At 39.3% G+C, this 26,907-nt stretch overlaps 1 protein-coding gene across 1 annotated transcript; it reads right to left on the reverse strand.

The window, feature by feature from the left end:
- Positions 1 to 1,793: 1,793 nt before the first annotated feature.
- LOC104915378 (pyruvate dehydrogenase (acetyl-transferring) kinase isozyme 3, mitochondrial) lies at positions 1,794 to 26,483 on the reverse strand. The gene is made up of 6 exons (XM_010726271.2): positions 26,460 to 26,483; positions 24,088 to 24,356; positions 12,665 to 12,736; positions 6,618 to 6,802; positions 5,151 to 5,240; positions 1,794 to 1,897 (listed from the first exon to the last, which is right to left on the reverse strand). Exons 1-6 carry the CDS (start codon positions 26,481 to 26,483, stop codon positions 1,812 to 1,814), a joined length of 726 nt encoding a protein of 241 aa, XP_010724573.1. The 3' UTR covers positions 1,794 to 1,811.
- Between the last annotated feature and the right edge of the window lie 424 nt (positions 26,484 to 26,907).

Here is a 26,907-nt window from a genome sequence, read left to right on the forward strand (position 1 = left end):
AAAGATTATTTTTCCCCAAATACTATCCTGTAGCATTTCTATTTACAGGACTACCACGAAATTATAGGCAAAGTCATCTAAGCATGTTTTAATTTTCTAAGTGCAGAATACAATCCATGAAAAATATTGCATAAAAACAGATTTCAGGTGCTGTTTTCACTTTAAATGACACATGCTAATGATTTTTAAAGATACCAACATCAGCAGATTTTTAGAATTTCACGAAACTTGATGAATCAATCGGTGGTTGATTTAGTACCAAATGTATGTTACGAACAACAACTTTCCCACTTAGATGGGATCCACTTTTCTTAATACATACTATATTTAAGCATACTTGCTGCAAAAAGATTCTTAAACTGAGAAAAAAAACACTGCTTAATATTCTAAAAAGAAATATTTCCCTTAAGAGCATAGAAAACATAAGGTGTTCATAAACTTTCAAAATATATTTCAAGCTATCAAAATTCTCTTGTTCCAAATCATAACTTGCTCTATCCATTGTTGTCCCTGTTATTAGTATTTCAGTAGAGGTGTATGGCATGGCACAGCTCTGTATACTAGAGCACTAAGTGATGGCATTTAATACACTCCAGCACAGTTTAGTGCTCAAGATGCAGTCATTCCTGAAAATTGAAATATCTACTGGTGTTGAAGTTACACGGTCATAGCTTGTCAGACTCAGCAGCAGTCCACATGGAAGAAATTCACTTAAATTCCTGTTTCCTAAGCACAGGAAGACATAAATACGCATGCAAGAAATGGTTAGAGTCAGTTTCACCCTTTATGGCACTGAGGACTGATAATTTAAAGATCTACTTCTAAAGACAGAGAATGTATACCAAGTCTCATAATTATTTTATCAATACAAACGATGAACAAAACAATCAGTCAACACACTGATGAAGATCGTCTCATCAGTTTCCTAGCATATCAGCTTGTAGTGATAGCAGAGTTTTGCCACAGCTGAGGTGCAAGACCCTGCTCTTGGATTTGTTGAATCTCAAAAGATTGACTTGGGCCTCACTGCTCCAGCCTGCCTAGGTGTCTCAGGATGGCATCCTGGCCCTTGGGCACGTCGACCACACGCCACAGCTTGGTGTTATCTGCACATGTACAGTGAGTGTACTCGATCCCACTGTTGATGCCATTGATGAAGGTGTTACAGAGCACTGCTCCCAGTACTGACCCCTGAGGAACAACACTCATCACCGATCTCCATCTGGACATGGAGCCATTGACCACCACTCCCTGGGTACAATCTCACAACCAGTTCCATATCTTTCCAATTTGGAGAGGATATTATAGGGGACTGTGTCAAAGGCCTTACTGAAGTCCGGACAAATGACATCAGTGGCTCTTCCCATGCCCATTGACACACCATCACAAAAAAGTGACAAAGTTGGTCAGGCAGGACCTGCCCTTGGTGAAACCATGCTGGTTATCCCCTATCACTTCCCTCTCTTCCATGTGCCTTAGCATAGCTTCCAGGAGGATCTGCTCTATGATATTCCCAGCACTGAAGCAAGGCTATCTGGTCAATAGTTCCCTAGCTCATCCTTTCTATCCTTCTTAAAATGGGTAGAACATTGCCTTTTTTCAAGTTACATGAGACTTCATCTGATGGCCATGACTTTTCAAATATCATAGAGAATGGCTAGGCAGCTACATCAGCCAATTCCCTCTAGATTCTGAGATGCAATACAAGACTGCAGAGTTCAAATTATGACTTAAAATTAATTAGCAAAACCAAAGCCACAGATATTAGAAACGCTTTTTCTTAAATACACCACTTAAATTAAATGAAGTTCTCAATTACCATTGAATTCTTCAACTTCCAGATCAGGTGCCACCAGATAGTACTGTTCACATAACATCTTAGCTGTTTCATAAGCATCTACAAAAAGAGAACACCAATTTATGACAAGTCAGTTAAAAAAGACTAGCAAAGCTCAGTCAGTATCTGAAAGACTACAAGCAGAATGCTCACTATTGCAAGCATGATGCTAGCATCCGTTCTAATCTGTCTACAGGTTCATTGTCTATTTGTCAAGAAAGTATGAACTCTATTTAAAATAAAAAAAAAAAAAGAAAATTACTAGAGACAAGCTATCTTTCATTTCTCTCTTTGCTCATTTACCATGTCCCAATCACAATTTAGTACTCGTTCTTTCCAACACAGATAAAAAAAGTATGAGATTGACACCACAAATCCAGGTTTTTATTAATATGATAAGGTTTAAAAGTTTAAATTCCCAAAGTGTTCTCAGAGACAAACTGAAGTCTAAGATTCCTCATTCTCTCTTACTGAACCCAAACAAAAGGAGCTTTCACAGTATCCAAATTAGTCTTTATGTATTGACAAAATACAGCAAGAAAGTTGAGGTTTTGTTTTTTTCTTTTTTTGGAAAGATTTTTAGAGATTCTAAATATTCACCAGTATCTCCTTTGCAAAAGCACCTCAACAACAAGCACCAAACATTAGCCTAAAGAGAAATTACAAACTGAAATGTTTGCAATTACACTGCTTAAGTTACCTTAAAGAAAATGGTTTCAGGTAATGATTTTTTCCTCATTATTAGAGTTGGCTACGAGCAAGCACATGAACAGATGGGGTAGTTCTGTGGACAAGGAGTAATTTGCTAAGATACTGTAGCAGTTGCATTTGACCCAGTCCTGGGTCTTCTACCTTCTTCCTGTCCAAAGTGGCACTACAAAACAAAATAGTCAGTGCCAAGACAAGCATAACAAATAAAATCACGGAACTAATCAAAGTTGGGGATGTTCTTGATCAAATCCAAGAATGTTTCAATATCACTCTCCAATAGGAGTCTTTTGTGCCAAGACAGTCAATTCTAAAGACCTTCTCTAAAAAGGTCCTGTCATTAGCACAACAAAATGTGCCCTAGTAAAAAGATCAAAATTCCATTTAATATCCAAACTATTGGATATAATAATATTGGATATATATCTGATGGCCTTGTGAATAATCCTGTACTTTAACTAAAAAAAAAAAGAAACATAAGGAGCATAGTTACCATCTTGACTCAATCAGCCATCAAAAGTTGAAGGTAACTGTGGAGCTATTTTGACCAAGGGGCTCTACATGGAGAAAAGATTAAATAAGCACATTTCAAAGAATTTCCACATCTACGTGGAAGTGAAAATCAGATGTGGATCAAGAAAGCAGGAGTTGGATTCCTTATTGTGGAGAAAGAACACTAATAATAAGGTGATAATAAACCTGAAGACATCAGTATATGAATATATTGCAGATATACTCATTATGTAAAGCTCAAGAAAATGAAGGGACTGAAAAATTCCATCTAGCCTCTCTAAATAGAATGTAAGACTCATCCATTTTCAAGAAGTAGCCACCCTGAAGTGCTTGAGATGAAAAGACAGACACTATCACTTCATGATCCAGTTACGCATCCAGAAAAGTGTCTAGGTACAGACATCCTTCTTCTAAAAACCACCTTCATCTTTGGCAGAAGCCTAGGACTTTAAAATAGACCGTATCAAGAAGTTCAAAACATTCCTCATGTTACGGCTTGAGGTGCAAAGGAGTGAAGGATCTATTGGTACATATAAAGTAATAGCTTGAAGAACAAGTCCAGAGTTGCTCTCAGCTCAAATAAATAAAAAGTATTTCTGTAGGACAGTCAGTGAGATAGTGACCCACCTCAGGCATTTAAAGATGCTTCACTCGGTAGAGCTGCTTGAAGTGAGAAGTGGGCATGTAAATCATTTCATTTAGGTTTGAAGGACATACAGAGCCTATAGCTGACACATCCAGTGCCTAAGTCACATCCTACCTCTGGCAAATTGCTCCACATAACACCTATACACTAGGTCATTTTAGAGCTAGCATAGTATATAAAATGTATGCTAACCCCTCTGACCACCTTGAAGATGAAATAGCCTTAATTACTTTGGCTTTAGATAGGCTCTTCCTCTAATGACATTTTGTTTCTTTGAAAGACAACAGAGGATTCTGGTTTTGATGTCCTGATTTTGTTAAAGGACAAGTTTTCATATATAGTTTATCTACTGCAGCTACTAGCTTGAAAACTGGACTGAACACCTGTTGATACCACGCTCTTCTCTGTCCACGACAGACTGCAAGTATGAGTTTCATGATAAAATAGATTCAAACACTACTATTAGAAGGAGTATTGAAATAAACAAGCCTGCACCATAAAATACCAAGGTCAAAGTGGAATAAGATCAACAAATGAAAATAGAGCTGCTGGAAAACAGCCACCTTAGAAGCCAAAGAGCTAGAAGATGAGAAGCCCTGCTAACACTAAAAACCATTTGTTACAAAGCAAGCTATCATGCAGGCCAAATTCTAACAAAGTTCTCTCTTTTAGCTGAAAGCTGACAAAAAGAAAAGGGAAGAAACACATCCTTCTCTTCTAGTAACTGCATAAACAGCAGTGAATGATAGAGGGTGGAATTCACTCCTAGATCAAAAACTATATTTGTAAATAGATACATCCAGAGCATGACTCTTCAATAAGCCAGTTCTTCATGGGAGACAGCATTGCCTCACACATCTTTACTAATGCTCTGAAAGCATATGACCATTCATAACATGAACACGTCTCCAGTACAAGAGAGAATGGGATGAGATGTGGTAAAATGCACGTGCTTAATTGCTGGAACAACCACACATCTGAGAACACTGTACTTCAAGGCTTAATAAATCAATCAGAAAATTGTACTTATTCTCAAATTTCTTCACTACCAGCATTAAATAAAAATAATAGTGCTTTAGAACACATTTCTGAGTATTTCAGGGGAAAAAGAATACAATTTTAATACAACATTTAGGTACTTAGTCTGAGATTAAAAAGAATGTACTAAAGTTAAAAAAATCATGTCTCCCTAGTTCTGCTAATGTATCAGAAATGTTACAGAAGTTTCACCATTCTTAATTATGGAGACTTTAGAAATTCTCATTTAGCTCATGGCTTCATTGTAAGCAACTGCAAAACTTTTGTTTCTTGTTGCTTTTGTCTTTATTTTCAAATTATTACATCAATGTACATCACCTTCAGTCTTTTGTATCAGAATAGTATATTTATTCATATTCTAAATTGTGAACTTTTCAATCAACAAAATTGTCAAGTTAGTTTCCTTACCTTTAACCACCTCTGCCACATTACAATTAGGATCAATACTTCCAATATGTTTGGGATGAGCAGGGTTAATGTCTCCTCCAAAAAGAAGCGCTATAAGGAAAAACAAATGGTAATAACTTGCCTTTACACTTGAGACAGCATAGCACGTCAATCTTCAACGATACCTCCAACTTACTGGCTAGCACAACGTTCTGTGTAAAGACACTGCAGCAAATTGGCAGAAAGCCTGCTGCTGAAGACAACTGTCAGCAGCACTTCCACTTTCAGGTAAGGTCTGGCACTCACCAAACCCTTCACTGAGAGCTGAACTCTCAAAGAGGCAGAAGGATTTTAAGCTTTTTTGCAGCAGTGACTTTCTGCTGCTATGGCAAATTAAGCAGTTCTGATAAAGAACCAGAGGCAGTATGAGATAAGCAAATGATATGAAAGCTTTTCCTATTCCAGAAATGGTGAGGTAATATACTGACACAATGCTCCTTGCAGAACCGTGCCGTAATAAGCAGTGTCAATAAGGAAACACGACATAAATGCAGAGTTATCTCACAGTATGCTTGACACATGAAAGTTACTTGTACACACACAGCATGGCACGTGCTAGTCACATGGAAGGTTACTGGAAAGACACACAAGATGTATAAAACCTCACAATGCACTACTCCACATTTGCTCCCCACCATCTGTGGTGCACTCATACATTAATAGGCCACAAAAGCTGAACAATGGGCAGACAGAGAAGCTCTTAGAGCTAAAAGGTACAAGATACACTCAGATATCACATGCTTGGCCTTAACTTTACACACCACCACTCTCTGCATACTTGCATATAATGGTTAATAGGAGCTGTGCAAGTAACTCCTTTCACTGTGCAATACAAGTATAAAAGTTTATGAGTAACAACAAAAAAGGAATGAAACCCTGTTGCAAAAGTAATTCTAATATTCATACTTAATATATACTTAAATAGGGAGTAGGAAGAAGAGGGAGACAAAGGGGTCATAATTTAAACCTCGAGTCAAAAATACTCAATTAGTATCAGTTAAAAAGCAAGAAAGTCTACATAACTTGATGAAAAACTGAAGAAGATGCACACAGGACACAACCTACTCAAAACCTGCATCCTCCTATTTGATTACAAACACCAACTCTACAAACGTTGACAGACTTCTGAGCAGAAAGATCTAAAATTATCATGCATCACTATGCAAGCTGTCTGTGCCAGCAAGATTGAAAACTGACAGCCACAATGATAACACCCCCCAGTTCTGGAAGAAAGCATACTGGTGCTTTGGATTCACTCCTGATAGCTGTGAAGTACCAAGTTAATCAGTTGTCAGTACAACTTTACCATCATTAGCACAGAATATTAAGAATTAGTCACGAGTTTGAAAAATATTCAAACAAAAGATATGGCTTCAGGATTACAAGCAATAACTGAAGCTCTTAAAGATGAAATAAGCGATTACTTACTGTGTTGGTTAATAAGCATACGGAAAGAGATGCGGTTGGTGTAGAATCTATCTAGAAAATACTGGATGTTACTGCTAACAAATGGGTCAAAGCCATATTTTTCCTTGTATTCAATCACCCCTTGCGCCATGGTTGGAACCACATCATTGTGTCTGTTCCTGACTTTAATTAAAACGTCTAAAAAGCTAGAAGAAAGAAAATTATAAACAGATTGTTAAAGATTTAATTAAACTCTGTCTCTTATTTCTGTTTTCAACTCTCTACAGCATAACCATTTTATCTATTTACTTTCCCACCCAGTAAATAAAATATAGTTGTACCCAAACAAGCTTATTTAAAGGGAAGTCTTACATCAAGATGTCACACACAAGATCTGTGAAAAATTTATTGCCTCAAGTTATTTCTCCCCAAAATGTTTCTTTAAAATAAGTATCTTCACTGCTAACAGAAGATTTCCTTACAACCACAGTCACACGCATCATGGTAACTCATTTTTCTGCAAGTAACAGTAGCTGGTAGATTGGAGAGGTGATTCAGACAAAACAACTTCCCTTCACAGTTTCCTGACAAGTTCACACTTTGTGCTTTCTTCCTAACACTCCACCCCGTGCTGTGTAATTTCTGAACGCGTTTCTTTACCTGGCATCTATTCTGACGTCTGAATGCTGGGATAAGTGTTATCTGTGTGACTTCTGTTCAGTTTCATTTTACACCACTGGATGGCAGAACACATACAACAGTGCTCAGAATGACTCTTCTCCCTCTGGCAGTTTGGGGGAAGTTTGAGAATATCTCTTGCATTGTTTTTAACCAGCACTTCTCTTGGAGAGTTTTTGTTCCTCCTGCCAAGGCAGCTGAACACCTACCACTTTCAAAGTGCTCATACTCTTTATTCCACACACAAACTCATGCATACTTTATGTATTAATAGCTTTCCAATGCCTAGACACGGAAAATCAGTGCTACTCAGTCAGTGCTGCATTCTCTAATGCTAAATATTGGCACCATAACAATCACAATTTTGTTTAAAAAAAAAAATCCTCACATGCAGTTTTTAAAAGAAAGGAAATTTGTTGTGCAATGTCTACACGAGCACATTTAACTTTGTTTTTTTTTTTTTTTTAAAGCTAACTATAAAGCACTCAGTAGATTTATACCAAACACGGAAAAGAAATGTGTTAATTATTTGTATCAAAAGTAAAATATGCACCAACTAAGGAAGGAAGAGTAAGGTCGCCAAAAGTTAAAAAAAAAAAAGTATCAGCTAGTCACCTTGTCTAATGCAGATGTAAAGCAGATGTTTCCTTCCTTTTCATAACCAGACAGCTGAGCCAATCATTTGATAGCAAACCATACTACTCTTAACTAGTGAGTGATCTGCTTTTAAAATGATTTTTCCCCTATACACTGCCAGCTCCAAAGAAATGGAAGATTAATATTCAGTAACTTTTCCATCATTCTTGGTCTGATCATCTCATTTTGCCCATATATTAACAAAGAATTCAGTAGTCTTTATACACTGTTTTGCTGCATATAAAAGGAGAAGTCTGAATTGCCTAATTTCCCAGTTTAAAGACTTCCACGTGGCTGTTCCCTATTACTTGCCAATCTTTCTTGAAATGTACTGTTCAATATCCTTATTGGGATCTGGATGAGGGGACTGAATGCTCCCTCGGTGAGTTTGCAGATGACACCAAGTTCAGAGGAACTGTTGATCTGCCTGGGGGTAGCGAGGCCCTGCAGAGGGATCTGGACCGGCTGGATCGCTGGGCTGAGGCCAGTGGGATGAGGTTCAACAAGGCCAAGTTCTGGGTCCTGCATTTCAGTCACAACAACCTCAGGCTACAGGCTTGGGGCAGAGTGGCTGGAAGATGGTGTGGAGGAAATGGACCTGGGAGTGTTGGTTGATGCTCGGCTGAACATGAGCCAGCAGTGTGCTCAAGTAGCCAAGAAGGTGAATGGCTTCCTGGCTTGTATCAGAAATACTGATGCCAGCAGGAGCAGGAGAGTGATCATCTCTCTGTACTCAGCATCTGTGAGGCTGTACCTTGAGTGTTGTGTTCTGGGTCCCTCACTACAAGAAAGACATTGAGGCCCTGAAGCTTGCTCAGAGAAGGGCAGAGAAACTGTGAAGGGTCTGGAGCACAAGTCTTATGGGAAGCTGCTGAGGGAGCTGGGATCGTTCAGTCTGGAGAAGAGGAGGCTTATCCCCTTTTAAAGGGGAGACCTTATCACTCTCTATAACTGCCTGAAAAGAGATTGTGGTGAGGTGGGGGTTGGCCTTTTCTCTTGCATAACTACCAATATGACAAGAGAGCATGGCCTTAAGTTGTGTCAGGGGAGGTTCAGGCTGGACATTAGGAAATACTTCTCTGAAAGAGTGGTTAGACACTGGAATGGGCTGCCCAGGAAGATGGTAGAACAACCATCACTGGTAGTGATCAAGAAACGTTTTGATGTTGTACTAAGTGACATCTGTACTAAGTGATGTAAGTACTAAGTAACTAAGTGGAACATATTGCTGATAGGTGGACAGTTGGACTGGATGATGTTGGAGGTCTTTTCCAACCTTGGTGATTCTAAGATTCTAAGAAATATTTTAACAAGTTTGAAAACCCTTTATTAACTCCTAATCCTGTGTGATTTGTAACCACTGAGCTTTCTAGACTAGTGCCTAGCTGTTGTCATCATGCTTCCTCTCTGTTTCAAAGCAACAAGACTGGCGTGAAACCTCAATGAGAAAAAGTTACAATCATATCTAAAAGACAACAAGTGACAGCACCCTCTACTACGTGCTACTGGCAAACAGCTTTGCTTTTTATTTTTAAGTAGTTCCACTACCCACAGGAACATGCTTACATGTTCCACAAGGGTAAGTCAGTCACTGTCATCCTGCTATTGAAGGGTTCAAATGCACAATGTGTGTGTGAATGGCAAAGAAAGGGCTAGGATGTTTACTTGTTACAGATTGGCACATCATAGCTTATAGTGTGTGAATGCATACAGTAAAGGAATCTTTCACTACTGCAATGATAGATAGGCTCCTATTCTATCTTCAAAGATAGTTGAGTTCATTCAAGCCCTTCCATTAAATAGATGCTTTAAAGGACCAACCATATCAAACTATGCATGCATATTTCAAAGCAGCAGGGCAGAAACTGTCACACATTTCCTTAATCTTATCACTCACTCCTTACCCACTTCTTGTCCTGCAAACAACTGGAAGGCATTTGAAGCTTTCACTGGACCCACAAATCATAGAAGAGTATATAATGAAATTTTTATGCTGCTCACAGGGATTGCTTGAGAAAAATAAACTGCAGAATAGCTCTGAAAGTTTTATTTAGCAATAAATCTTTGGAAAAATTCAGTGCGCTGCATTTATACAACTACAATGAATAAACAACACAGTTGGTTTGACAGATGAGAAATTACTAATATGAAGATACTATAGTCAAATAGCATCACTGGCTTCTACAGTAACAAAAAAATGTTTGTTACCATAGCTGTTAAATAAATTAAGTCTGCTATTAAATAAAGTCTATAAACTTCTGCAAAGATAATTCATGAATGTCACCACACAAGTTATTTAACTCCCAAGTGACTGTTCATATCATTCTGCCTCACTCTGTCGTTACAGTGAAAGAAAAATTAAAAAAAAAAAAATCACAAGGACAAAAGGAAATTTTTGCTATGCCTATTTTATAGATGCAGTCTGAAAAACTGAAAAAAAAGCCATGAGTAGACAGTAAAAAAATTCTTTTTAAATAGAACCAGCATGCAATTATTACTAGCAGTTTTTCATTAACCACTCTTTTTAACTCAGTAGTAGCAGGTAGCTGAGCACCTCCAGAAACAAACTAAGTTCACCCTCTGACAGACTTCTCTACTACAAAGTGCAACAGTTTTCCAAGTGCAAAACACTGACTGATACAGCATGTCATATGGTTTTCAAGTAACAAAATGGTATGTTCTTATTCTTAGTTACTGCAGCATTTATTTATTTAAAATTGCTAAAAGAGGAACTACTACTACTACTACTGATATCGACTTCTGATATTTTAATCTTTATACTGCAGAAAGGAAAGTTATCTTTGTTTACTTAGTTTCTTCTGTGTGCATTATCTGTAGACATATTCACAGTGTATTATTTCGTTTACTGTCAATTCTAGAACACTTCCTCTGATGTTCTCCCATCACAAAGGGAGAAAAGAATCATTGAAGAAGCTCATAGGTACAGGGTGTGCAGTGTTTTCTGAATGCCTTTAATGAACATCACTTTTTACAAGCCTTCTACATATGAAAAGCAACTTCTGTCTTTGTTTATCTGGATGCACACTGACAGCATGGAAAGTTTCAAACACTTCTGCCAGCTTACAACCAAATGGAAACACTGTCCTAATGCTTCTGCAATCACACTATTTGACAGAAGTGTAGAAAGGCTTCCCACCTGAAGCTGGAGGAAAGATGTTTGTGTCACCAAAACCAAAGTAACCCAAGCTTTCCCTGTATGCCCATTCTACTGGCAGCAACAGCAGTCTGCCAATGTTGCATGTCTTCATCCAGTCTAGTAATCAGGAGAATCTAGTAAGGAAACTGAAGTACCTCTGAACCTCTGTAACACAGAAATCCTGTGACAAATATCCCATTGAAATATTTTTCCAGTGTTTGCAGAAGGTAACACTCATTAACATTCATCCTTCCTCATATTTATACACTAAGTGCAGAGAATTAGGGTCACCCTGGTAAGCTATTTCTCCAGCATTAGCACTGGTTTAGTTTTATTTGTTCTGTTCCCCACTTCTGTCATGTTGGCTCTGCTGTCTTTGTGGTGCTACAGTTTGGGGTCTGATAAGGATAAGAGAGAGCCATTTCTCCATTAGAACAATTTCCCAACTCACTTCATTACACTGCTTCACAAACAGTGCATAGATAACATCTATAATCCTGTAACACTGATAGGTAAAGTGAATTTCTCAAAAAAGAAACCCTGGACTCTTAGAATACCCTAAGCAGGTTCCACAGGTGAGGAGAGAGATGACAGCCAGAGGACAGTTTTACATTCACCTATCTGTCATTCCACTATTTAGAATAGCATTAATTGAAGATCTACTGACAACACTGACTCTTCACACACCTCATCCTCCAAAGCCATGTAATGCAGTCAGGGGGCTGGCTGTCACACACAAACACCACACTACTGCAAGAGGTCAAAACTCTGAATCAGTCTGAAATTGATTACGTGCTTGAAATCATTCCTGAGGATCCTGGAGACATTAAGCCCAACTCAGCTCTGAGCAGTGAAGGGTTAAGTGATATATCCACACATTTACTAAAGAGCATCAGAAAGCCAAAAAGCCATGAGGCAGCTGGAAAGAATATAAATAACAGTTTGTAGGAGTGCCTCACGCAAACTGAAGAAGGCACCACTGCTCTGTTCTATCCAAGATGAGTTTGCTCCTGCTCTAACATTCTTAATGATCACTTTGAAGTGACAAAACATGTGTAATAAGCAGCTCTGGGTCATTTAAAAAAAAATCTGGTAGATCTGCAAACTGCAGCAAAGTCCACTTCTCAAGACTGGGACGTGCAGTGTGGATATCAAACCTATCTAAAAGAGCACTTCAGCTCCTTTTACTCTCTCTCGTGCAACTGTTACCTTGTAAGTGACAACAAAAACTTAAGTTTACCTTAATCAACTAAAATGACCAGGGTGCTCATTCCATTATCAAAAATCTGTTCCTCTAAGTCTTAATGTTGTTTTTGTTTTTGACAGCTTGAGGCTGACACCAAATTCAGCTCCCAAACAAAAGCTCCTAGAGTGTTAATGGGCCAGAAATACTTCAATTCAGGCAAGTCTCACATCTTGTGATAGTAATTAAACTAAAGGAAGAAAAGGTAGAGGTCTAAGTCATCTGGTACCACACAGGACACTACAAAGGGCAGCAACGTGATTCTTCCTTACAATTAAGGTCACTATTATCCTACGGTACAATAAAAAACAAAACATTTTAAAATAAACTGTCACGAGGAAATAAATTACTCACTCATCCAGAACATGAGGATCCTCAGGACTTTTATTTTCATATTCTAAAAGCTCAAGGAAACTCTGCATGTACCTGAAACAAGCAAAGATAATAAAGTAGTAGTTAAAATAATTAAACCTAAATTGCTTTGAATTTTTACTTAAGTTTTAAGGCCACACAATCTAATCTAAAATAACAGAAGTATAGCACATTTGTCTGCAAAGGCTGAGATTTGCAAAGACAGCATGAACAAAGAGAAACAGAGCAAACAAAATACATTATTTTTAATTAAAAGTTACTGTGCTGAATTAAAAACTACATTTTACGACCCTACAGTCCACAATCCAGGAAAACAAATCACGTTTTAGTTTAGACATTCAGTGAAAACCAAGTAACTACGGATGCTTAGAGCCATGGAGGTACTGTGCAGGTCCCAAAGAAGACTAAGGGCAACGTACCACTCATCAATAACACGGCTGGCCTGCTTCGTAGGAAAGCCACCTAAACATCGCCATTTCACAATGCTCGTCCGGAGGGCAAAGTATCACTCTCAGGAGCAGATGTACTTCATAATACAGATGTGGCTTTACAGATTAGAGAATTTGGAACTATTTCTTCAAGTAAATCACACAAGGTATCAATCACACATAAAGAATAGGGTTTTGACATTATCAGAAGGAGCTGCCACTCCTGTACATAAAAATAACTCAAAGAAAGGCCCAACTGGCTAAAACAAGCAAAAGAGAGAAGAAATAACTTTAAAGAGTAATTAACTGGGCTATGAAACTTCACCCAACATTTTCAAGTTGCAATCATGTTTACAACAACATCGCTGTCCACGTATGGGGCCAACCCCAGACAACACATATGGAATGCCCTGTCCCTGAAAACTTTCAAGTAAGGCTGGATAAGGCCCTGGACCTGATACACCTGGTATTTTGCAGGGGAGTTGGATTAGATGGCCTTCAGAGGTTCCTTCCAACCCTAAGGATTCTATGATTATGTGACTCTAACTCCCCCCAGAACCATATACTGCTACTCCATTTCTCATTTCAGCTTCAGTCATAGCAAATAGTGCAACTGGTATGCTGAAAGCATTCTTTTATACTTTTTTGTTGGGGATTTTGCTTAGTTTTAATCTGGATCAGTAACTCAACTTACCTCAATTGATAGACCCAAAATAGAAGAATGCACACAGCAAAAAGACTGTCAGCAGAACGTGGCTAGGACTATTGATGTCAGTAGCAGTGCATACCCTACCACTAAATCAGCATCTTACATGTGAATGCCTCAATTTGGTAACTGTTTTAGGGCATCACTGATGGGAAAAGAAACAAGTTTTTTTTGGTGAACATTACACAGAGTTATTTCAAAGTGAGTGTCAGATTACAATGCCAGACACTGAAGGGAATCTCATCAGAACAAACATAATGCAACTCCACCCATTAGAAACCCAGCTTTCCTCCTAATATTTAATCTGTATCTCCCCTCTCGTAGCTTAAAACCATTCTCCCTCAACCTATCACTGTATGCCCCTGTAAAAAGTCAGTCTTCCTCCCATTTAAAAGCAAGCTTAGGGAAAGCGTTGAGAATTGTTACGAAAGCCTTTACTAGTGATCAGAACCAACACTTGAAGTTACATATGAAATGGTACCAAAATGCTTTGAGCACCGTCAGGATTGTTATTCTGTATCAGCCCTACTGGAATCAAGAGAAGGGAACACAACAGGAAAGCCACTGCAACTGAAAGTGATGAAAAACAGCAACGGAAGACAGGGAAGAGGCAACTGTGCTGGGCCGACTCCAGCTAACAGCAAATTATGCACACTGCTGCTTCTCATTCTCCTCTCCTGCTGGTTGGGGCAAAAATAGAAAGAAGGCAAAAAGACTCCTGAAAGGAGGTTGTGGCAAGGTAGGCGTCAGCCTCTTCTCCCTCATAGCCAGCAATGGGACTGGAAGGAATTGCTTCAAGTTGCACCAGAGGAGATTCTTCTCCAAATTTGTCATCAGACACTGAAATGGACTGCCCAGGGAGGTGGTGGAGTCACCATCCCCGGAGGTGCTCAACAAACATTTAGATGTTGTAATAAGGGACATGGTTTAATCGGAAATATTGTGCCAGGCGGACGGTTGGACTGGATGATCTTGGAGATCTGTTCTGGTGATTCTGTGACTAACAGGTTAAGATAATGACAGTTTGATAAGGAAAACAGAAGTTGCAAGTTAAAAAAAAAAATAAAAGAAGAATTAATTCACTATTTCTCCCATCAGTATGCAGATGTTCAGCCACATCCAGGGATGCAGAGCCTCAGCATGCACAATGATTGCTAGGAAATACGCACCTAATAACCAGTAGCATCCCCTTTTCTTCCTCCTTTGAGCTCTTACTGCTAAGCACAAAGCCATATTGTAACACTGAATATTCCTTCAGAAACCTCAAATGAGCTGTCCAAACTGTGTCCCCTTCCAACATACACTCTGGGGTGGGGGACAGGGTAGAATGAGGAAAAAGAGACTGTTTTGACAGCACAGAAGCACTGCTCAGTAACAGCCAACACCCTGGTGTGTCACCAACACCATTTTAGATGCAAATTCAAAGCACGGCACTATATGTTGGCTGCTATGAAGAAAGTTAATCCTATCCAGCCAAGTTACAGCAAAATAACGGAGGTCTGTTCTATAAAGTGTTGAAAATTGAACATTCTCCTATTTCCCCACCAGAGCACGAATATTCTTTGAAAACCCACTTGTGGACAATGATTATAGTGTTGCAGAAACCTATACACAGAGGACAAGAAGTGCAACTGAGGTTACATGGGACTGAAGCCACTACCCTGTGAGGAGAGGCTGAGAAAGCTGGGACTGCTCAGACTGAACAAGAGTAAGCTTGGGGGGAGGGGGGAAAAGGGTGAGAAATCTCATTATTCTCTATAATTTCCTGAAGGAAGGGTGCAAAGAGAACAGAGCCAGGCTCTTTTCAGCAGTGCCCAGCATTAGGACCAGAAGCAATGGGCATAAACTAGAACAAAAGAGGGTCCCTCTGAACACCAAGTAGCACTTCTACACTGTGTGGGCAATGTAGTCCTGACACAGACTGCCCAGAGGCTGTGGAGTCTCCTCCTTGGAGATCTCCAAAAGCTGCCTGGACATCCGCCTGGGTACCCTGCTCAGGTAGGGACTGGATTACATGGTATCCAGGGGGTTGCCTCCCAACTCAGCCATTCTGTAACAAGGTTATCATGCAGAACAGTGTAAGGAAGTGAAAGTTTGTCCATGGAAGTCACATAAACCTTCAGAAACAATCCAGGACTACTCCAATGGAGGTGATCCTAGGCTAAAATAAGAAATTTCACCACATAGAGTAATATTTTCAACATGGTCAGCATAGTTATACTAGGTCCTGTCACACTGATTTTTATTTTTTACTAACACCATCAAAAATAACTACAGAACTGCATTGTTGCTTGTCTGTTCCATGTCTGAGAAGTACTTGATGTCTCTGCTTATCTTAAAAGTTGTTCTTTTAAAATGCTAGAAGAGTATTAATTCAGAAACACCTCTGCAACATACATATTTGATCCATAACCCGCTGAAAATGTGTTTCTGAAAAGTATAATATTTTCCAATTTGAAAGATACTAAAGTAGATCTACTGACACAGGGACTGATGAGTATGTACTATGTGGAGGATAGAGAGGCAGGGGAAGAGCCATCAAGACTGTCAGCTGAAGGAGGGACTTGGTTTCTGAAAAAGTGAATGAGAACTAATTTCCTCTGAGAACGCGTCCTTATATGCACTCTCATATTATTAATCCTCATGGGAAAATAGCCACTTTACTTGCAGAACTCTACTGCTTCATTTGCGAGGCTTAATGTATAACAGATGTACAAGCACCCTCATTTACTAGAAGGAATGGCCTCAAGCTGTGCGAGGGGAGATTCAGGTTGGATGTTGGGAAATACTTCTCCGAAACAGTGGGCAGGCACTGGAACAGAAGGAGCCCAAGGAGGTGGTGGAGTCACTGACCCTGGAAGAACCCAAGTAACGTTTAGATGTTGTACTGTGGGATATGGTCTAGTGGGAAATGTTGGTGATAGTGGACGGTTGGACTGGATAATCTTAGAGGTCTTTTCCAGCCTCGGTAATTCTACGATTTCTTTGAAGAAGTACGTTTTTTTCAACATTATCTTCCTCATATGAATCAAGATCAATCAAGCTAATCACAGGTAAGGATGAAAAAAGGTACAATTATTACAGTTAGCAAAACATAGTTAAACATAGTTAAAATATAATTAAAGTAATCTCCAAAATGAAAGATGGAGAGAATGGCAGTCAAAGCAACAAGACAATTCCAGACAGAAGTTCAATCCAATCAAACCTTTCAGAAGATCAGCTTTCTACTCTTTGCCAGACAAGGGAACCTCATGCAGAAGGAATGCTTGACACACATTCTTGTGGCCAGTTTTCCCACAGATTTAGTGAATACGTGATTTTCTTGCAACCAGTCTTTGCTACCTTCTTTATTCACCATTATCCTGATGATCAGAATGCATCTAAAGACTGATCTGGCAACCCATGATTGTCTCAAAGAAGAAACTGACTTCTGGGTATACAAAGATACCACCCTCCCTATGGTGTCCTTTTCTTGTAAATACAGTTAGGAATGAAAAAAACAGCAATCAAGATCACCAAGACTGTCAGAATGGACTAGTTCCTTCATGATATATTACAGCCCATAGCAAACAAGAAAGCTAGGATCATCCTATGTAATTAAGCACTCGCTGTCTTAATTTTCTGTGTGTGTGTGTGTGTGTGTGGTAAAAGAAAAACAGGAAATTATTTAATTCTAAACAGAAAAGTAATTTACCCAGAAAACACCTGCCTGTTTCTGTGAAGGAGTCATCTTCTGTTTCTTGAATATAGGTTGATCTCTTGGATTTCAATGACTGTGTCTAAGTTAGCATCTAAATCTAGGACAGAAGCATGGTTTTGAAATGAATTCCCCAATAACCTTCCCTTAATTGCACTGCAGATCTACAAAGTGGTTTTGGCACTAAAAATCAGGTTCTTCTCAGAAGAAACTACACTAGAAGCTTCTATAGATGAACATAAAGGTGTCAAAGACAATATAGCTGTCATGATCTGAACCAATGAATGTGTCGAACTGGTTTGAAGCTTTCCAGCACAGGCACAGCACAGTATGTGCAAAGAGACACATTAAACTGTCATAAGTACCCTCCACATTGTAGAGCATTTCTTATGTTATAGAAAGGGTCAAATGCTGTGTCAGTACATTTGTTCAAAAACCACACCTTCCCTCCTCATGCTTTCCTCCCTCATCTTTTCAAATCTTCTTCCTGTTCAGAAACCCTTTCCCTTCCTGCTTCCATCTATGCAGCCACTCTAATTGTTTTATGGACATCTGTGTTTCTTTTTTGTGCCCTCCCTATTTTCCTCTTACCCTCAGTATAGGCTTTTTTTTGTGAAAGCAGCAGCCTTCTGCCTTTCAAAAAACCTAGGGCTTCAACTTAACTGTGCAACAAAATCAAAGACTCTTCTAGGCTGGAAATGACCTCTTAAGATCATCTAGTCCAAATCTCCAGTCAAACATGGCCAGTTAGAGCAGGCTGTTCTAGACTAAGCCCAGTTGTGTTTTGAATATCCACAGACAGACATTCCACAGCCTCTCTGGGTAACTTTCTTATAGTGTCTGATCACCCCTGCTGTAATAAAGTTATTTTTCCCTTTACATTCAGATAGAATTTCACGTGTTTTGAGTCCATCACCTCTTGTTCTTTCACTGGGGACTACTGAAAAGAGCCTATCACCCTCATCTTTATTCTCTTCTATGAATTATTTATTTGCATTGATAACATTCAATCACAAGCTTTCTCTTCTCCATGGTGAACAGCCTAACTTTCTGAACATCTTTAAGGAGATAAACAGCTCTCTGCCTCCTCCAATATGAAAGAGTCTTCAGTAAGTCTGTTTCAGAGTTGATAGAATCTCCGGTGGCACAGTAAGTGAGAGGAGGTTATTAGGAACATGTTGATCCTTGATATCATACAATATCTTGAATGCCTCGTTTCTGAAGATACAGAGTAATAACTACAGTTAAGAAGCCTCAAAGATTTTTACTAGAACCATAGCATTATTAAGGTTGGAAAAGACCACTGAGATCATCTAGCCCAACCATCAACACATCACCAGCACGTCCTCTAACCATGCCCTTCAATGCCACATCTACACAGTTCTTGAACATCTTCAGGGACAGTGACTACACCACCTCCCCAGGCAGCCTGTTCCAATGTTTTACCACTTTTTCTGAGAAGAGATTTTTCCTAATATCCAACCTGAACCTACCCTGGTGCAACCTAAGGTCGTTCCCAGAAGAGGCAGACCCCCACCTCACCATAACCTCCTTTCAGGCAGTCAGAGAGCAATCAGGTCTCCCCTGAGCCTCCTCTCCTCCAGACTGAACAATTCCAGTTCCTTCAGCCCCATAAGACTTGTGCTTCACAAGCTTTGTTGCTCTTCTTCAGACACGCTCCAGGGCCTCAACGTCTTTCTTACACCAGAACACAGCACTCAAGTTGTGGCCTCATCAGTGCCAAATACAGCGGGACAATCACCCTGCTAGCCCTGCCAACTATGCTATTTCTGATAGGTGCCAGGATGCCATTGTCCTTCGCCACCTGAGCACACTGCTGGCTAGCATTCAGCAGAGTGTCAACTAACAGCCCCAGATCTTGAGGGGTGTTAGAACACCAATCAGAAATCCTGAATATCAGCAATCCTGTACTGATGTTGAGGATAACATAGCAATGAATATTTCAGGTACTGAATGCAAGCAATACCTGATTTTTATGTTATGAGGATCTGATTGGCTGCTCACAATTATTAGCATGCTATATTTAGATGAGTACACCCTATTTGCTCATTGGAACATTGGTCCTAAGACTGCTGCCTCTGGAGTAAACAAACATTACTAACTCTAAGCTGAAGGATCAGCACTTCTGTATTACTGGAGGATTGAGTAGGGACAAGCCAAGTGTTTATCTCACGTAATGCAGGAGGTAACTGTGCAGAAAACAGTCTCAATCAGAAAGAAGATTAAAGCATGTCAACAAGAAAAAGCTACCAAACATGGTCATCAATGCTGAGCACGAGCAGCAGGCAGAACAGGTTCTAAGGCCACTGGTTGAGCCGACAGCATAATGAAGAACTGAGAGTTTCTGAAACCAAGGGAAATTACTCAAGCTAAATGCTCTAAGCAAATCTACAAACATACTGAAGTGGTTTATCTTCAGTATCTGTGGTGATCGATAATCTATGGCACTAAGCAATGTTTTTCCTTTCAAAAGAGTTAGCAACAATATTTAGATGTCTTTCCAGTTCTGAACTGTTATTACTTTAACGCAAGATCATTAGCACAAATACCCAGCAAGTTAGAAATACAAGCTCAGAGGAAAGAATATTAACATCAAATCTAAGCCATTCAAATTTCTTCTATCACTCACTCTTTTCTAAACCCGTGGCTAAATGAAGTTGGAAAAAATGAAAAATGTAACCTTAAGTCAAACAAATCTAACCCACTGTCCAGTGCCCACAGACTACACATCTTCCAAACAGAGCTACAAATGCTGTCTTTTTTTTTTGTTGTTGTTTGATTATGATTGTTTGGTTATGATTTACATGCTCTCAAACTACTTACACCCCTTTACCCCTTACTCCTCCCCGAAAAGAGTTAAAAGCTGAAGAAACTAAGAAGTAAAAACTTGTTTAAAAGGAAATTTAAAGCCATGATGATCTATTAGTAACTTATAACTCTGTCATAACAGCAATTACAGTACAGTTTTTCCCCTAACAGTGTGGAGTCAGCAATGCATTATACCCCTATGGCAGTTAAGCTTGGTAAAGAATATCATTCCCTTTTCACACAGTTCATTTCTTTATTTGAACTTTCTTTTTATAAAGGAGCATAGGGGAGATATGGATAACTGAAGGTTTTAACTACAGGATTTACCAAGCATTGGAAATCCAAACCTGATCATATTTTAAATACACTCCAGGTAAAATTTCTACTTAGCTAGAACAAAGGAGGAAAGAATAATGGACAATTTCCTACGTTATTAGTGAATGAATGCAACAAAACAGAAATCTACAAAAAAAAAAAAAGAAAACGGCAACACAACAAACCCATAGCCTAGATGGAAAAAGACAGTGTCAGTTATACTTTGCCATTTCTGGTGAGTCATCAAAAGCAGAAAGCAAAGCTTATGCCCTTCAAATCTGCTGTCTTTCTGGTGCTTAATTATTTAGTACAGTCCACTACAACTCACTGGGCAAGCTCTTTGGCTTCAAGCACTGTAGCTTTGTTCGTTCTCCAATTACCACAAAGTCAACTGAATTCCTGTCAGTCTGCCAAATGCAGTAATTCCAGCATGGCACATTTCATACATGAAATCACTCTAAGTGCTCATAATGCCAACTCCAGATTTAACTACCGTTCTTTTCCCCCTCCCCCAACTTTTCTTTCCACCCCCTCCAACTCACACAAGATACTTGGCTTTTCCCCCCCAGCACGAATTTCAGCAAGATTTTCCGTTAGAGTCTTTAACACCCAAGCACCGATGAGATAAAACCTATCTCCATGGTAACATAATTTTGTTAGCATAGTCTGAATGTAAAAAATAGAACAAAAACAATTATTAATCCATGAACTACAGATTTCTCTAATGTGCCTTTCCAGGAAGGGCCCAAAGTAGATAAAAGCTAGGGTTAATTAAGATGGGAATTATAGATGTGACTGAGTAGCTCATTGTGCAACCCTCACACTCATTTTTGAGTATTTTACAAGGTTACATCTTAGCTGCTGTAAGATTTTATTGCAACTATTTTTCCACATCACTTTAGTGATGATGTCCTTCTAAGCAATTCTGTCACACATCCATCTTCTACCTGCATAGCGCTTTTAGACAGAACATCCTTCCCAAAGCTGACCTATAGAAAGGGTCTTTTTTTTTTTTAGTGGAAAATTGTCCATAAGCTGTAAATCTCTAGCACGCTGCTTGCTGATCTCTTATTTGGAACCACTCCATTTTGCAGCCAAAAGACATTAAGTGCATTATTGTTTCCCTTTCTTCCCTTGCAACCTTCAGGCAAAACACACACACGTTAAGTTATAAACTGTAATGGGGACAGAGCTAATTTTTAGTTTTGTGTAGATGTAAATGCATAACTCTGCTTCGTGTTCATAGTTCTCTATGTAGGTAAAGCCAGTTTTCATCAGAAAAGAGTAGATGAGTACAAAGGAAGGACAGCTGTTCTGCTTATCCTCACTACTACACACATCAGGCTAAGGAACCCAGAAAGGAGAGAGAAAGACTACACTTTTCCTGAGCAATCATTAGTTAAATCCATGTTACACAGTGCAGTCAGGCAGCATGCTACAGGAAGAAAAGCATCCTGAGATAAATGAGAAGGCTGGAGAACAGAGTTTGCCTGCAGCAGAGTGAATATTCTCAGAAGAGTCAAGATGAAACTGCTTCACAAGAGGCCTAAGAGACTGTGAAATTCATGCAATCTTGAATGTAACTGACTGCCCAGACGCAGGACTCATGGGAAAGGATCCATGCTGCACAGTAGGTGGAGTAAGCAAGCAAAGTTCTGTCTATATAAACATCTTACTCTAGTTTAAAAGTTTAATAAAATCTACCATAAGGACTAAGAGCTTCTGAAGTTTTTGGCTGACTGATATTAATGTCTATACTGGGAACTTGCAATGTAAGGCTCCAACTAATTTGGAGTCTTCTAAAAACTACATAGAAACATAGGTTCTAGTGTTAAGTGGTAGTGCAAATAAAACAATTATGCTGGTGACAAGACAGATTACTGAAAATTGGCAAATAAACAGATGAAAAAACTATTAGTTAACTGAAGATCAAAGTCAGAGGACCACTGGGTAGGACATCTAACTGAACCTCTTCAGCATATTGAAGACACTGTCAGTTGTCTGATTTAACAGAAAACTATCAATCAACAGCTGTGATAGTATACATCACATTGTCAGATATGATACATGATTTGGATAAGTATGCTACAGTCATATTCAGAAACATTCCAGATTTAAGTTGGCAGTATCTATCACAACTATTAAACTCATCTAAAACCTCTAACCAAAGCACCTCTAAACACCTATTCAGTTCCTTTGCCAGAAATGATGCAAACTCTGCTTGGCTCTGTGTTAGCAGGGTGGAAGCCTATGCTGCAGAGCATATATTTTGACTACAGTCAGAGTCAAGTATCACACTACAGTTACTACAGAAAAATTACTTAATTCCTCCATTCATCTATATTTCACTAAAGACAGCTTCACAAGTCATCTAGATCAAAAAAGCTTGAAAAGGCCAGGATATTATCCACTCTTCTATTTGGTGTAACAGCTTCTGGTAACGTCAGACAGACACAAGCCTTCAGTCCCTGCAAGCTGCCACTTAATCATGAAGTGATTACTATTGTGTGGTCGTACTGCATTTACATTTACTTGAAGCACTTAGTCACTACGTTTGAAGCAGTCATCTAGACTGCTAATGCTGTCTCATATACAAATATATTTAAACCAAATTGTGCAATAACACATAACCTAATTTATACTTTAAGTCTGATAAAATATAAGACGATATGCAGTCCACAATTTCTTGGCTCAAGGGCTACGATGTTGGCTTTTGCAAGACATGCACCCAGCCCTTAAGCTGTTACTCACAAAGGGAAGTTGGATGTATACCTCAAACATGTTTTTATATAAATTCTTTGGATCAAACATTTGCAGGGAAAGAAACAATGAACATCCTTTGTACAACAAAAAAAATTAGAGCTTACTACAAGGCAGTTGTCTCTGAAATTCGCAAATAGGTTAGCAACAAATTACTGTGGAAAAGATGGCAACATTTACCATCACACACTATTTATTAAGAAGGAAAGTATTACTTAACAAGCAACAGAATTTTGTCCTGTTCCAATGTTTTCCTCTGAACAGTAGGTTTTGTTGTTAAAGATTTAGCAGTGAGAAGGCGGCAAAAACTTGCCTTCAATATTTTTGACAGAGGAAGAGTAAGGGGAAAGGACAAGTCACGGTGTAACACAGCAAGGAATATTTAAGAAGATAACTCTTCCAGTTGCTGACCACTTCCAATGACCTGGGAGACATTACAAATTTTCATTAAAAATACTAACTTACAAAATTCTTACCTAAGATCCATAGTAGTTAACATGAGACAGAAGAAAACAAAACTTTGTTTGACCAGAAATCACATTATAAAGAATTCCAAACAAAAAACAGGCCAGCCTGTGAGGCTGAATGTAAAGCATCATATATAGCGTTAGTTTTACACTAATTTCTCAATTCAACTTTAAAAAAAAAAAAAAAACAAACAAAAACTTACCAACTCTGCACTAGCCCAACTGAAGGCCTGTTAAGTAAGTTATCAGGCAACAAATTGACTTCTCTCATGGTGTTAGCTAGCCGCACAGGAAGTTCTTTCCGCAGAAACATGTAGGAAGTCTTCTCACATGCATTGTCACGACCTGTTATAGGGGAGGAAAAAAATACACATGTCCATTGCAGCAGATCAATTTTTAGACTCACTAGTGTCAGAAGATAGGAAAAGTCACTGGAGAGGAAAAAAGTAACTTTTTTCAGTACTCGGCTTCCCTCTCAGTCCCAACACACATTTCTGGATGCTTTTTCCTTCAGTACAAAGGATAATACTTTTGACTTTCTATGCTCACCCCCTTCTGTCAATGACATTGATTCCTTTTCCTACACTTTGAGTTTCCAACTGCCTTCATCTAGTCTCTTCATTCATTCATACAGGCTTTAACCCAGCCGGCACCTCACAAACATACCAAGGCAAAGGTACATTACAGAGAAAACTAGAAACTGTCTGTTAATCTCTGACGCTCAGCCCCTTTGATTACAGTGCCCTCTCCATTTCACATCTGCAGTACCAGACACCTCCTAACGCTCTCACATTAAAAGTTTCAGATTAGAGTTTCTCCTTATTCTTTCAAATGTCCAAGGGAAGAAACGGCTTTGCAAGAAATGGTTGTGCTGATGAAGGGCATCAAGACATAGCAAATAGAGGGAAGAGTTGATGTTGTCTCTGTGTCTGCTCTTAATTTTAGAGACATAGAAAATGCCAGCAAGGCAGAAGTTGAGCAGCTGTAAGCACCCCAGTAAAAACAATAAAAAACAAGGCAAACAAAAAACCCTCTACAGATACTCATTTACTATTCTCTATAGGGTTCCTTGGGCCTTATGTACTACTGCTGAAAACTCCAACATAACACAAACCTTTGTAACCCTTTTCATATGAAAGTTACAGTGCTACCTTTTTGTTGGTGTTATTTTTAAAAACCAAAATCATTTGCCTTTTTTGTAATTTACTTGTTAAACATAAAGAATTCCTTCTCTCAGTTCTGAGTTCTGTAGGAGCATTAGATAAAAGCTGAATCCGAGCTAGCAGTGTGCTCTGGTAGCCAAAGGGGCCAACTGAGCCCTGGGGAGCACCAGGCCCAGCAGTGCCAGCAGGCGAGAGAAGGGGCTGTCCTGCTCTGCACTGCTGCAGGCTCACCTCCAGCACTGGGTGTGGCGCTGGGTGCTACAATGTAAGGAGGACATAAAACTAACAGAGAGCATCTGAAGTAGGACTACAAAGATGGTGAAGGGTCCAGAGGGCAAGATGGGTGTGGAGCAACTGAGGTCCCTGGGCTTGCCCTGGGAAAAGCAGCAAAGGTGGTGGTCCCTCCTAGAGTTGGGCTACAAGGAATTCATCAGCCAGTTGGAAGGAAAGCACACTTCTCAGAATCACATTCCAGTTCTGGAAAGCTGTAGCTGAGTATCTTTGACCTTCATTTTTAATATACTTCTACCCAGTACAATATTTTAAAAAGTGAAAACTAGCAAACAAACAATAACCACCACCCACAACTCTTCAGAAAGCAAACAAAAGACACAGAGAAATAATACTACTTTGCTGCTGACCAGCTTGGAAAAATGATAAATCATTGGAGCTCCTAGCCCGAACCACAAGGACACGGCTGACAATATTCTTAAGCTAACCCAGTCACCGGCGATACATACAAAAACAAGTATATGAGAGCATGAGATGTTAAGACTCTTGGCTAATTAGTTCAGATGGGAGATCAGACCTGACTGGACACGCTTTCTGTACTTTGCAACCTTTCATAGAACTCTTCATCAAAACTAATTTTCAAGGAGTCCAGTGAAATTAACAAACAAATCCCACTCAAGTTTTACTTGTATTGAATAGTCAGCATTCTGCTTTCATCTAGAAAGACAAATCTTTTGTGATTATCACCAGTACAACCGATGCAAAACCGATGAGTGAAGGCATAACACTAGAGCAACAAATTATGTTCAAGCAAACCAGGAAGACTTAAAAGCCCTGCTAGGCACATAATCACAAAGATTTGCAATTTGAGAGACTCGAGTACAATGTAACTGGCACAATCAAGGTGCTACTTTTTAAGACAGTCCCATTATAATCAGCTGAACAGTAGAGGTATATCATTCTGCATAGGTAATATGCCTTGATGGATTAGTTCCCAATCAAACTGTAACACAAGCATGGAGGAACTCATGGAAGGATTTGGATTTCCCTTTTTTTTTTTTTTTAATTATCTAAGCATCTTTAATCAGTGGATCATCATTACATTCTATTGGCATCAGCAGTTCCCTTACTGTTCCCCCAACAAACATCTGTGCGCCTGTTTTACATATCTGCCTTCTCACCTCTCCAATTACAAAGAAGCTCATCCTGTAAAAATTAGACAAAATAAGAACACCGTTACATTGTTGCTGTGAAGAACAGTAACAATTTCAGAGTTCAAGTCTTCAGTGCAGTCTGACACCTGCCACCCATAGAGAACGCAGCCCTTGTTTGCTCACTACTCATCCTATGGGCCGGATTTCCATGAAGAGTGGCTGGACAGCAGGAAAGAACACTCTCCACTTGGCTCACACTACACCTTCTGCACTGAGGAAAAAAACTGGAATCAAGATGACAACTGCTTCTTTCCAACAGCATCTGAGAGCAAGCGTGCTAGTTTTCTAGGCAAGAGAGAGAAAAGGAATGAAAGACAGCCCAGACAGACAACAAGGAAAAAGTGGACAAGCACCCATAGCCCGTAGCAGCCTATGCAAGGACACTGAGGCCCTTCAAGGACACAGCCCCTGAGTA

The sequence above is a fragment of the Meleagris gallopavo genome, chromosome 1 (assembly GCF_000146605.3).
Source record: "Meleagris gallopavo isolate NT-WF06-2002-E0010 breed Aviagen turkey brand Nicholas breeding stock chromosome 1, Turkey_5.1, whole genome shotgun sequence".
In the NCBI taxonomy this organism is placed as follows: domain Eukaryota; kingdom Metazoa; phylum Chordata; class Aves; order Galliformes; family Phasianidae; genus Meleagris; species Meleagris gallopavo.

Bases quoted from the DNA above. Each gene is read 5' to 3' on its own strand.
- LOC104915378 (XM_010726271.2), bottom strand. From the start codon at position 26,483: ATGAGCTTCTTTGTAATTGGAGAG. The intron at 24,357-26,459 runs GTGAGAAGGCAG...TGGGACTGAGAG, and splicing joins GCTTCTTTGTAATTGGAGAG to GGAAGCCGAGTACTGAAAAA. The intron at 6,803-12,664 runs GTGAGTAATTTA...TCTTTCTTCTAG, and splicing joins GATCCTCATGTTCTGGATGA to CTTTTTAGACGTTTTAATTA.